Raw genomic sequence first — 13481 nt, forward strand, 5'->3', positions numbered from 1 at the left:
TTCCAAAAGGTGCCAGTTGGCCTGGAAGTGGAACCACGTGGACCAGCAAGGAGCAAGTAATGATGGAGGTGGAACCAGTGGCTAAGGTTTTGCTAAACCGATGGGGCCAGGAAAATCTATGGATATTCAATAACAACAGTCTAATCTGTACAGTAAGATAAAGTCACTCTGAATCATTCAGGTTTACTTACCTCGTATCTAGTTCCAGTACTGTACTATATAATGAGGGTTTGCAATTTGTGTGGGGGTGGTGAGTGCAAGCTGTCTTTTTTTCCTGAGAGGATGTACAAATCCAATTATTCACAGAATCTCCTCTGAGTTGTTAGCTAATAACAATTTCCTCAAATTCTTAAGGCATGAGAGTTACTGAAATACATTGTAATGCTTGCTGCTACAATCTGCCCCCAGGCCATTATACCTATTTATGTTTTCCATCTTCCATCACCGATTGCTTGGCATTCTGGCTGCTTTTTTGTTGTTTGTTCTCTGAGGGGGGCCTTTGGTTGCTCTACCACTTTGGATTGAAGCTGCATCACTTGTTGATAACAGGGGTTGCTATATGACAAACACAGCTCCACCTTGACTTTGCTTGCCTTTCAGGCTGTCTGGGCCCTGGCTGCTAACACCTAGTTCTCCGCAGCCTCCTCAGGAGAAGGTCTAGCCTAGCAATGGCAGCCTCCACGCAGACATTGGTGGCTATTCTACTTTCTCTGGTGCCAGTTCGGCCTGGCAAATGTACAGTCTCTACCATGACACTGGTGATCTGACTTTTAGGTTTTCTAGGTGTGCCAAGTTATTCAAATTAAAGGCGTAGGGAGTTAACACCTCAAGGGAAGACCTTTCACCGAAGACAAACTATTTAAACCTCCTAGCAGTGCCTTTGTGTTCCTTCTGAGTCAGACTCCTCCCCAAGATCATAATCACTATTCTGGTTTCTATTGCCACTTAGGTTAAATTTTATTTTTGAACTTCATTTGAACATGAATTTATAGCATAAACTTTTCTGTCTGGCTACTGTAATGTAACATTTTTAATATGAAATGCATGTGATAATAATATGTTCTGTTTCCATTATATTGCATTGTGAAAATATACTACAGCTCACAAGCATCTGCTGTTGATGAGCATTTGGATTACTTCCAGTTCAGGGCTATTATAAATAAAATTGTCATAGATCTCAACATTGCTTCAGTTGGGTGTCTTAAGAGTGGATTGCTGAGTCATCAAATATACATACCTGTATCTTATAATAGAGACTCATTTGACCAATAATACTTCAGTCAACATCTTGAGATATTTGTCACTAGATTTTAATTGGCCTTCCTTCCATGTCCTTAAAAAAATCTAGTTTGAGTAATAATTGTGCTAAATTCCCTCACCCTATCCTGTTTCCAGAAATAATCCTAACAAGTTCAGCCCAAACTCTCTTGTGTGTGTGTGTGTGTGTGTGTGTGTTTGTGCATGCATGCTTGCACACAATCTGGTACTAGAGCTTGAACTCACAGCTGCAGCTATACCAGCTCCAGTTGTAGCTTTTACTGATTAATTGGAGATAAAGTGTTTCTCAAATTTGTTTGCCCAGGTTGGCTTGAAACTTCATCCTGAGATATCAGCCTTTTGAGTTCGCTAGAATTACAGGTGTGAGACATTGATGTTTCCTCCTCATAAATTTCTATGTCTTGAGCCTCCCACCCATCCCTTTGTTGTATAACCCTACTTCTTCTCACTGGAGTGGGAGTTAAATATAAACTCTCTTCTTTTCTCTTCCCTAGCACAACACTCCATTGAGTGGTTCCCAACACAATCTTTAACAAATGTTTAGATGTTCTACTTTCCAAAGTGTTTGTACTCCTTTTTTTATATTTTTGCCAGTCGATAGTACTTTCAGTCTTCCCTCTCTTCTCGATAGTACAGTTGACTTGCTCTGTAATTTTATTATTATGATGATGATGAGCAAGATAATGAGTACATTTCTTATCAAGCATTGTTGCCTCCTCCTTTGTTTCTCCTTTTTATCCCTTCATATCCCCCCCTCTGTAATTTTTAAATTGGAATTTCCTGATGATTAGTGTTCTCAAGTCCCACATACTTCTTGGTTTTTGCAAAGTGCCTATTCAAAGTTTTATGACCACTTTTTAATGATGGTGTCTTTTAAATTGATTTATTCATCTTCATATTTTCTTAATAAAAAAGTATATATATGTACTGGGTATTTTTTGTATCATATATGACATTTCCCAAGATTATGAAGATCCTATGCAATACTATATTCTTGAAGCTTTATTATTCTATCTTTAAGATTTGAACACACATTGTGGTGAATGATCTATCTTTATTTTTCCTTATGGTGTGAGGTAAGACTCAAGGTGTTTGTTTGGTTTCCCTTTTTTCTCCTTTATGGATTGCCATTTGTCCCCAATTACATGTTGAAAAGACTGCACTTTTCTTCGCAGAATTGCAGTTGTGCTTTTGTAGTGAATGAAATGGTGCACATGTGCAGGTCTGCTTCTGTGTTCTCTGTTATTCCTTTCCATTGGTCATGTGACTATCAACCTCAGTAGCATGCATCTTACTGCCACTTTGTAATTATTGTTTTCATGATTATTTGACTATTTTAAATGTATTCAATATAACATTTAGAACCAACCTAGCAAATTTCATTAAAACCATCTGCTGGGTTTGAATAGGATAACACTGAATTTATAGATCAGTTCAAGTCTTTGAAAACCAAGTCTTTGAGGCATAGTTCTTCATTTTAAATTTTGTTTCACTTGTTTCAATCACGTTTTGTGGATTTCAGGGTAGAGGACTTATACATTGTGCACTAGATTTAGTTCTAGGATGCTTTATTGGGAATTCTATTGGAAATGATTTTATAAACTTTTATTTTCTTACTTATTGCCATTATGGAAAGTGTAATAAATTGGTATGTAGTCATATTAAATTCAGTGACAGTCATAAGTTTTCTTTGCTAGTAGTTTTATATTATATATAAAATGTACATTTTATATACATATAAATTATGTCTGTTGTCTGTGAATCATGTGTTTATTCTTCCTTCCCTTTTCTCTTTTGCCAGTACTAGGGCTTGAACTCAGGGACTCATGCTCTTGATTGTCTTTTTTTTTTTTTTTTTTCTCTTGATTCATTTGAGCACACCTCTACTTCTCATCTTTTGCTAGCTAGTTGGAGATAAGAGTTTTCAGGATTTGTGTCTGCCACAGCTGGCTTTGAACACTGACCCTCAGATCTCAGCCTCCTCAGTAGCTGGGATTATAGATGTGAGCCACTGAAGCCTGACTTTTACTTCTTCTTTTCCAATCTTATATTTTGTTTCCTTCTCTTATTATACTAGCAAGATCTCCAGTTTAAAGTTAAATCAGGTGAAGAGAATGGATTTGCTTTTTCTTGTTTCCTATTTCAATACAGCAATTCAAAGCATTCTATATTTTGCCATTAAGTATGTAATGGTAGAGATGTTTTATAGAAAATCATGTCAGATTAAGAAAGTAATCTTTTATTTAAGTTCTCTAAGAATCTTTTTAAAAACTCATAATAGGCATAATTTTTACCAGGTATTTTTTTTTCTGGATGGAGCTGGAGATTAAACTCAGGGCCTTTTACTTGCCAGGCAAATACTCTTCAGCTGAAGGCAAGCACTCTACCATTTGAGCTACAGCACCACTTCCTAGAATAAGATTCTTAAGGAAAGGACTACAGGGTTCTTTTTTTCTTTCAGGATTGGGACTTGAACTCAATGTCTGACACTTTTGCTCAAAAGCAGGTGCTCTACTACTTGAGCCATGTCTCTAGTCCTTTTACAGATTTTTTTAAATAACAGCATTCACAAAACTGTTTACTTCAAAAAATAAATAAATGCCTACTATCTGGTTGCCACTAATATGACAGACACATATTTGTGTTTTGTTTATATAAAAACACAAATTCAAGAATGCAGTTTTTAAAATCTAGGAGTTAGAAATTCTTTTGTCAGAGAAAAATGGACTGATACAAAACTACAGTCCTACTACAATTTTTATGCATTCAGTCTGACATAAATATGAGATAAACAGTGCCAATATTCATGATAAGGTAAGAAATGGTTAACATTGGTTTGATTTACTCTGCTTAGCAGTTTTTAAAGCCACATTACTATTTTTCTTTTCTCTTGTTCATTTTTTCCAAATTGTCATTTAATTCTTACAAAGTGTCATTTATTTATGATGAAATCACAGGATTTAAATCACTTGCTTTTTCATGTAAGATATTTAATTTACAAGTTAAAATTATTTTCTTGTTTAAAAATGGAAGTAAATTTGTCTCTTAAAAGTAACTGTCAGTATTGCCCTGGCCAGTAGTGGAAACATATGGTTCTGTCCTGCATTTATTTGAAAGCAAGTGTATATTCATGAGAGGTTTATTAAAAAATATAATGTATTTCTTTTGATGTTACAAAGTTTCACATGCAAAACTGGTGATTGTAACATGCTACATGTCCAAAAATAAAGGCAGGAATGGCATTTTAATGCATACACAAAAGGAACTGAATAAGCTATATAATGTATATCTGTATTAAAATAAGTCAGTGCAACTTTATTATTATTAATTTTATTAAGTCAGTGTAATGTCTTTCACTTTTTAATTTAAAGTTTTATGAAAACAGTTTCATTAAATTATCCCCAAGACAATGACTTGAAGCTACTTTTATAAATAATAAATTTGATAGACCTTTGTTAGCAAATCAGTATAAAGGGCTAAAAACAACAACCACATCTTGACATAACATCTTATAATGAAAAAAAAGTCTCTAATCACTGATGGTGGCATTTGATCTATAATATATTTAACCAAGAGGCAAAAGAGAAAGACTTTTACAATAAGAGGACCTCATATACAGAATGAAGCTTGATTGTCAGTTATAAACAAGCAAACTACTATGCACAGATAAGATGAAAAATTAATCAAAGTAACTAAACAATTGTTTTATAGAGACAGTTATACTGTATAATTCAGATCTAATCTCCTTTTCTCTACTTGGAGCTATTTTTCCACTTCACTAAAACAAGCTTTAAAATAAAAAAGCAACTCAGATTCAACTTTGCTCTTGTCCTTGCCTCTAAAGACATTTCCTTGAAGAATACTTCCATTATTTTTTTTCCGAAATGAAAGCTAAGGGTTTTATAATCTCCATAGGAGAATATCAGAATTTTTTCTTTCTTTCTTTTTTTTTTACTGTGTAAATCGAAACCATATTATACAAAACTATAATGCATTTAAATACAGTTTTGGTGGTAATTTTATTTTGTTGGTATTTTTTGTTTTGTTTTGTTTATTTTTTAGAGTGCAAAGGCCATGGGTCTTATATCTCAGAAAGGAAGTGTTATTGTACATTTGTTCATAGTAACCTTATTCCATTCCCTTCTTTACTTGCTCTCCTTTTCCTTTCTGAAGTACAATGTATTACAACTATAATAAAACAAATGATTCCTATCAAACTCACTGCTGTTAAAACTCCTTTCAATATGAGATAATCTCTGCTAAGTACAGGAACAGAGTCTTGAGGAATAAACAGAGACACCTGGGCGATGTTAGACACAGCAGACTTCAAGGAGTTCTGATCTATTGCTCTAATGGCGATATAAATTCTGTGGTTTTCTTGTGTTTTCCCATCAGCTTTATGTTCAAATCCATTGGTAAAAAGTTTGGGTGAAAATGTGAATGTCTCTGTGGTGCCAGCTGGCTGAGGGTTTAGTTTCGATGTATTCACTAAAATGGCATTGGTAAAGTCATCTCGAATGTTATGTAGACGTCTACTCATTTTTATTTCATAGCTTGTAGCTGAAATTTAAAAAAAATGAAAAAGTTAAGTCACCTTGAGTAATATTTCCAGTTTATAAGAAATGACGAATGAGAATAGAAATAAAAAAGTCAAAGTACTTAGGAATAAACATAACAAGAAAACTAAATGCTTAACTTCCAAATACTCATATTAAAACCTGAGGAAGAAGTGTTAGATTTTTGAGAGCAAGATCTAACATAGTAAAGGTGGCATCTTCCTTTAAGTTATTACATAACTGTTAAGTGAGTTTGTTTTCAATGCCTCTAGTTCTTGCTGTGCCTCATGAAGCTTATTGTAAAGTTTTTATGGAAAGCAAATAACAAAAATGGTCATATAGTACCTAAAGAGGAATACCTAAAGAAAGTCTGACCCTACCAGCTATGACAATACTATAATTCCTCGATAAATAAAATGCAAAGGTGCTAGTCCATGAATAAACAAGAGTAGGACAAAGGATATTTAGGTCTATTACCATATATTAATCCAGTAAAGTAGAATCAAGTTATGGAAGAAATAAAATATAGTCAATGAAGGATGGTGTAGTGGTAAAAGTGTGGAAAAGGTTGATGTAGGTTCAAGTCTGGAAGCTAGCAAAAACCTTAGAAAAGGGAAATAGACAAAGATCACATGCAATATTCTTAAAAATGGCAAAAAGACCAAGGCCAGGGGACTGTTCTCAGCCTCTATAACAAATATGTTGGTTTGAAGTGGACATGAAAATAGCAAGTGGACATGAAAATGCACCAAGATTTGCCTGAGTCATGAGAAATATTTTCCTCACCTTGACTTGTTAATCATGACAAATATTTACTAATTTTCAGTAATCTAGTTACTTCCAGTATTTAGGAATATTTCTACTATAGTGCAGAGTACATTTCTGCTGAATAGATTACATTAGTGTGGTGTTTATTTCTCCAATACAGGTTTTGATGTAATTAGTAACACTCTTGGAGAAGATACTGCTTTATACAATACATTCAGAATTTAAGAAGCCTGCCAACAGCCCCCCTGCCTATCCCTCCCTGCCCCTTGCTGCTGACTGGTTGTATTTGGGCTTGACTTCAGAGTTCTGTGCTTATTAGGCAGGAGATCCACCACTTTAATCACATCTCCAAACACTTTTTGCTCTGGTTAATTTTGGGATAGGATCTTATTCTTTGCCTGGTCAGGACTATAATCCTGGTATTTAGGCTTCCTGCTGTAGCTGATATGTCAGGAATGTGCCACTGCACTTATCCTTTTACTTTGAGACAGAGAGGAGAGGGACTCATGAACTTTTTGCTAAGATTACCTCCAATCATAATCCTTCTAATCTCAGTCTTCCAAGTAGCTAGGATTACAGGTGTGAGCCATGAGCATCAAGTAACTCAAAGGTTTCTGTGACAACCCTTTGCATCTTTTTCTTCCCTAAACCCCCATGTTATTTGCACCCAATGAATGCTTGACAGGTATTAGAAATGCTGTCTTGTGGAAAAATTAATAATGAAGCTAGCAAACCTACCCTGGCCCTGATCAAAGTCCTCTCCAGGTGCTGTCCATGACAGGGCCACTTCCTCTTCCACTTCCACAGCTTCCAGGTCAATAATTCTGCATGGTGGAAACATGTCCGGATGGGGACCAGCTGGGACTCCCAGCACAGAAAAGGAGCCCCCAGAGCTAACTCGGCTAAATGCCTGCTTTTGGCTCTCTTCACTTCTGTGCACCGATTTTCTTGGCATGTTCATCTGAATATTACCTGGGATACCCAGAGAAAAACCAAAATTACAAATTTCCTTACTAGATTTTGGCCAAGATCCTTATCTATTTTTTTTGTAGTTGTTGGGAAAAAACAAATTGTTTAAATAGGGATACAGGTTGACCCATTGCAACAATGAGATGTACAAAGACCCTATGTGGAAAAACAAACTTTACAACTTGGGTGGCAGTGGTGGGGGTGCGTGGGGAGGGTCTGAGGGGGTGGAGGGGTGTAGTTGAGGAGGTGGGAGGGAAGGGATGGTAGGGGAAAAACAAAGGAGGAGACAACGATGCTTGATAAGGAATGTACTCATTACCTTGCTTATGTAATTGTAACCCTTCTGTACGATATTTTCACAATAAAAAATAAATAAAAGAATAAATAAAAGAAGAAGCTATGTGAGAAATTTAAGTTTTTTATTGTGAAAATACGTACAGAGGGTTTACAGTTACATGAGCAAGGTAATGAGTACATTTCTTATCAAGCATTGTTGCTTCCTCCTGTGTTTCCCCTTACCATCCCTTCCCTCCCCATCCCCCCCCACTCCCTGCATGCCAAAGTTGAAAAGTTCATTTTGTGACATCATCTCATTGTTGCAGTGGGGATACAGGTGGACCCATTGCAACATAGCTTATTCTTGAAAGATTATTAAGAGGTTTTCTCAACTTTGCTATTATATTCTTTTAGAATAACAGAGCTTATTTACTAAGTAATTCATACATTCTTTCAATTTATTCTATTGATTGAGTTAATATGCTATAATAGTCATCACAGGCAAAGCATCCCTCTTGAAGTTTACATTCATGCTAATTCTTTTAGAAATAAACATGTATAAGGTAGGGTAAGTGTAAGAAGGCAAAAAGGCCTTCTTACCATGACAGAAGGTGACATGACAGCAAATAATTCAGGTACATAACTCAGATGTCAAGGAAATAACATCAAAGGGTTTCCTAAAAATTGAGAAGTCAGCCAGATAAAGAGTTCAGGGTCAAACATTCTAGGCAAAGGGGACAGCTTGTGTGAACACCTGGAGCTGTGGCAAAGTTACAGGTTAGAGGAACTGAAAGGGAGAGAACAGCTGGTTATGTAGCTCAGTGATAGAACACTTGCCTAACATGTGTGAGGCTGTGAGCTAGCTCTCTAGTATCATAAGTAAATTTTAGGAAAAAGAGGAGAAAAGTAATTTGAGAAGAGTAAGGCAAAGGAAACTCACACAGGACCTCCTGGGTCAACACAGTAGCTTTAGATTTTGTTCTTAAAGCTCTAGGGAAGCAGGAGAGGGACACAATAGTATTTGCTTTCAGAGAAGCCCCTCTGGCTTCTCAGCCTAGAATGGGTTAAAACACTGCAAAAGGGGCCCACATGCAAGAGCTACCTAATGGTCCAGATGGATGGGAGAAGATGGTGGCTCAGACAAGTGGTAGCCATGAGGTAAGAAAGGGCCGTTCAAAGTGCACTTTGCTGACCAAATCAGCAAAAATTGGTGGTAGATTTCACAATAGAAAGATTTCACAAAAACTACCTATATCCCCACCCCACACTCCACACCACTCTGATTTCTAACCTGTGCAATCTACAAGAAGTAGACTAAAGAGAAAGTTATCCAAAATTAAGTTGTAAGGATTGTTATCCTGTAAAATAACAAATAGTCAGACTTGGACTACAAGCTCAAAAGTAGGTTTCAGCTAGATTTAAGCTTTGAAGTTATAGATTAAAAAATTTAGAGTCCATAGGCACATGGATGCTTTCCAAATAATATGGACTGGGGGAATGGCTTAAATGGTAAGAGTGTCTACCAACCAAGTACAAGCTGTAAGTTCAAACCTCACTATCACCAAAAAATTCCCACAAGGACTAGTGAGATAAATTCTGTCATTATATCTGTCTTTCTGTTTCTGTTTTTGTCTCTCTCTCAGTCTCTGTCTCTCTCTTTCACCTCCTGCTTATAACATATGCACATATACACACTCATTAGAAATATATACATGAGATATCACTCACATTAGCAGTGCTCATTATTCTTACCATTTTCTATGTAACCTGGTACATACATAGCACGGCTTCCTGGAACAGCATAGGCTAAATTGCCTATGCTGGGAGAGTGATTGACGCGTACTTTCAAGCTGTATCGACCATTTATGGCAAAGGAGAAGAAATACCGTGAGTAAATTCCATCATTTTTTATAACATCAGCACCTGAATATATGGATAGACAAAAATTCAGTCAACACTTGTCATCACAGTTGTTGGCAAATATTTAATGTAATTAAAAAACAAGATTCACCCTTCCCCCTTCTTTTCATTTGAGCATATGTTATTTGGTCATAGCTACTTTTGATATTATAAGATGGTTTAAAATCTGATGGCTCAGGCCGGGCACTCGTGGCTCATGCCTGTAATCCTAACTACTCAGGAGGCTGAGATCTGAGGATCATGGTTCAAAGCCAGCCCTGGCAGGAAACTCCGTGAGACTCTTATCTCCAATAAAGCACTAGAAAACCAAAAGTGGCACTGTGGCTCAAGTGGTACGAGTGCTCCCCTTGAGCTGAAGAGCCCAAGGACAGCACCCAAGCCCAGAGTTCAAGCCCCATGACTGACAAAAAAAATCTGACGGCTCCATAATTTCATCCTGTGATTTTGTTAACCTCTAAAGAAGTTGTTTCCTAAAAGTAAATTACTTGTACCTGCTTCAATGTTAATTAAACACTTAAAAATAATATTTAGCTGGGCACTGATGGCTCATACTTATAATCCTAGCTACTTAGGAGGCTGAGATCTGAGGATCCTAGTTTGAAGCCAGCCCAAGAGGAAGAGTCCTTGTGAGACTCTTACCTCCAACTAATTATTCAAAACCTGGAAGTATAGCTATGGCTCAAAGTGGTGGAGTATTAACCTTGAGCAAAACAGCTCACAGACAGTGCCCAGGCCCTGAATTCAAGCCATAAGTCAAAAAAAATTATTTAAAGCTCTTATCACTGAAATGAAACTCATTTTCTATGAAATAAAACACATTCTCGAGCATATTTAATAGATGCATACCTTGAAGTATGCTTCTAATACACATAGATGAACATGTACATATTTTCCTGAAATTTCGAGGGCTTAGGAATATCCGGAAGAAATTATGGATGAAAATGACAGACATAAACAAAAGAAAAACTTTGCTAGTTAGTTAACTAGTATGGGCACTGTTCCAGCTTTGAAGGAGCTTGCTGCTGTTGGGTTTGGCAGTTGTTCAATGTGCCTAGCATTCTGAATGCTAGGCCTATACTAAAATACCTTTTTATGGTACTAATTCTCAAGTCTATCAGTTCCAAGTCACATCCACGCCTGAAGGGCAGAAAGAACTAGACCTGAGGGAAGCAGGAGGACATCTTTTTCCATGAACTAAAACAGACAACTTAGTCCATGTGCAGATCACATTGACCATTCAAGTGCAGGGGGCCTTGCTGGGCAAGCAGCTTTCCTTACCTAGAGGTAAATTCAGATCCCAAAGCACACACCCAGCCCTATAGTCCATATGGTATCATCACTAAAATGTTAATTAAAAAAAAAGTGTTATCAATAAAGTGTCTTCCTCCACTGAGACACAGACTAATCACATGAGAAAAGTAACCATCTTCTTAAATAAGTGCTAAACATATTATCCATGTAGACTTAGAAAACAATTTCTTTAGAAAGAAATATGTCATGGCATTTAATGACTAAGAACATGGTCAATCTTTATTTGCAAAGGAAACCATATTCAATTAGTATCCAGTGGCCATACTAATTGAAATATGGTTTCCTTTGCAAAAAAGAAGTCTTTTAATCACTAAAGCAGAGAGAAATGGGAAATACTATATAAGAAACATGTATTAAAATTCTTAGGTTTGAGCTTAAGGTTTCTGAGGACCAGTTTTTATCATTTGCTAAGTGAAGGTTAGCTTATCTCATGGGGCTCTGATTCAGAGTGTGCATGGAAAAAGTACATATAAATTATAAAACACTTTGAGTATAAGTTTCATTATTGCTAATTAACATAGCAGACAAAAACTGTTTACATGATAAAAAGTGACAAAAACGGTTTACATTATAAAAAGTATTAATTATATACATATATGTCAAGTATTAGAGAAAAACTAAATTTACACTTTGATGTCTAAGCAATGTTTTTCATTGTTTCTTTCATTAGTTTGTAAATTTAGATGTCAAAGAAATAAAATGATTCCCAGGGAAAACACAGAAGTTTCTTGAGCTCAATCAGGTGATGTTTTCCAAAGACAGCAGGGTCTGTTCTCCAGGGAAGTCTACAGGCTACAGCAAAGAAGAAACATTCTGCAAAGCACATTTTTAGACTACCTACAAAAATAAAAGGTAGAGCTATGTACAAATGAGCAGAGCCTAAGACGATCCTTTGGATCTATTCCAATAGGCAAAATGAAAAGATTTTTCTGCTATTCCTCTGACAGGTGATATTGAACAAAAATCCTCTGAAAGAGCTTTTGTTTGTAAATGTAAAATGTCATTGGCAAGCTCCTAATGGGCTCTCAAACTTAAGAATCTTGAAAAAAAACTTTGAAATAACAGGGCAAAGGTTGTAATTTTATCTGTAGATCAAACTCTTAGGGTAGCCACCATAGCTTTTAGGGTCTATTAGCATTCTGAGAATTTAGTTGAAGTAAAGCAAGCACAGAACAGGAAGAAGGAAAGATGGAAGACTCTCTTATGTCCAAAAAGTTGGTCAAAAGAGTCTGAGTGCTGTGGGTTGCCTGCAGTACTTGCTGACTGTGTTCACAATTAGAGCCCTGAAGTGGGATTTTGTCAGTAGTGGGGAAATCTCCAGGTGGATTCCACTAGTTTGGTGGAATGATCTTTCTGGGGTCAAATCACCCATATAAAGAGCGCCGTCTGTGTCTGTGATGGACCATGTCCTCTCATTAATCCCGATTCTTGGCCAAAGAACAGTCTCTAGTCATCTCTTGAGTCCTGAGTTCATTTTCCAGGTTTATTTACACAGCTGAGTCCAAAGAGAAAATAAGAATTCACTGTCACTGCACCTGCCTTCTAGAGTTTTGTTTTGCTATTTTAGTTGTCCACTCTGGTTATTTCTGTGAACAAGGCTGTGGAATCTTAGAGGGATATAGACATGTCTTAAGGACATATAATGCTATTCCTGTGTGATCTCATCAAGTGAGAGTGGCTAGTGCCACTGGCCACAGGGAAGCTAAGGAAGATCATCAAGCAGCAACTGCCATCCTTCCCCCCACCCCCACCCCTACCCCACACAGTCACACTAAGACTCATAGGACTCCTCACCAGTTAGCCTATAGTTACTTAGTATGTCAGTGGTTCTATAACAATTCAAGAGTTAGATAAGATTGAATAAGAAAAATAATTGAACTGAAGACAATTTATAGGTAAGCTTTATATCACTACAACCTTGCCACAGCTCAAATCTTGAGGACAGGTAAAACACCATGGGATTCCTTGTTACCTGCTCCATCATCAAAAAGTTGCAGTGTAATAGGCTCTCCAGTCTCTGGTTCAATTGTTGTAGTGACAGTAGCATTAAGAATGGGGTAAGACCCCTTTCTCACATTTGCATAAATCATCATGGGATGGGGGAAATAGGTGCTGTCTTTTTCTACAAAAGCTTCCACAGTGGCTGGAGGCACAGCAATATTAGAGGCCCTGGAGGCCACTGTCACTTTCAGGGCTTGAGGAGAATGGTAGGTATTGTTCAGGGTGTAAATCCAGCTCCCTGGCTGCAAAACAAAGGGTTTTAGTTTTATAAAGTATGAAGAAAAACACCAACCCTTGATTTCAAAGCACATGTGTAAGCCATCAGAGTGCTTTCTCTTGTTGATGTTGCATTTAAAAAAAATAAAACAAAAATATCAGGGAAAGTAACATTGGTTAAGGGAT

General features: G+C 36.7%; 1 protein-coding gene across 1 annotated transcript in view; it reads right to left on the reverse strand.

Moving 5' to 3' along the window:
• Positions 1–5395: 5395 nt before the first annotated feature.
• Positions 5396–13481, reverse strand: part of Clca2 (chloride channel accessory 2) — a 35746-nt gene continuing 27660 nt past the window's right edge. The window contains exons 11-14 of the mRNA XM_042684718.1: positions 13051–13321; positions 9600–9770; positions 7341–7574; positions 5396–5838 (exon numbers count right to left, since the gene is read on the reverse strand). Coding sequence (XP_042540652.1) covers positions 5396–5838; positions 7341–7574; positions 9600–9770; positions 13051–13321 — 1119 coding nt within the window. The remainder of the gene's footprint in view (positions 5839–7340; positions 7575–9599; positions 9771–13050; positions 13322–13481) is intronic.

The sequence above is a fragment of the Dipodomys spectabilis genome, unplaced genomic scaffold, assembly GCF_019054845.1.
Source record: "Dipodomys spectabilis isolate Male_0828 unplaced genomic scaffold, ASM1905484v1 ptg000002l, whole genome shotgun sequence".
Taxonomy (NCBI): domain Eukaryota; kingdom Metazoa; phylum Chordata; class Mammalia; order Rodentia; family Heteromyidae; genus Dipodomys; species Dipodomys spectabilis.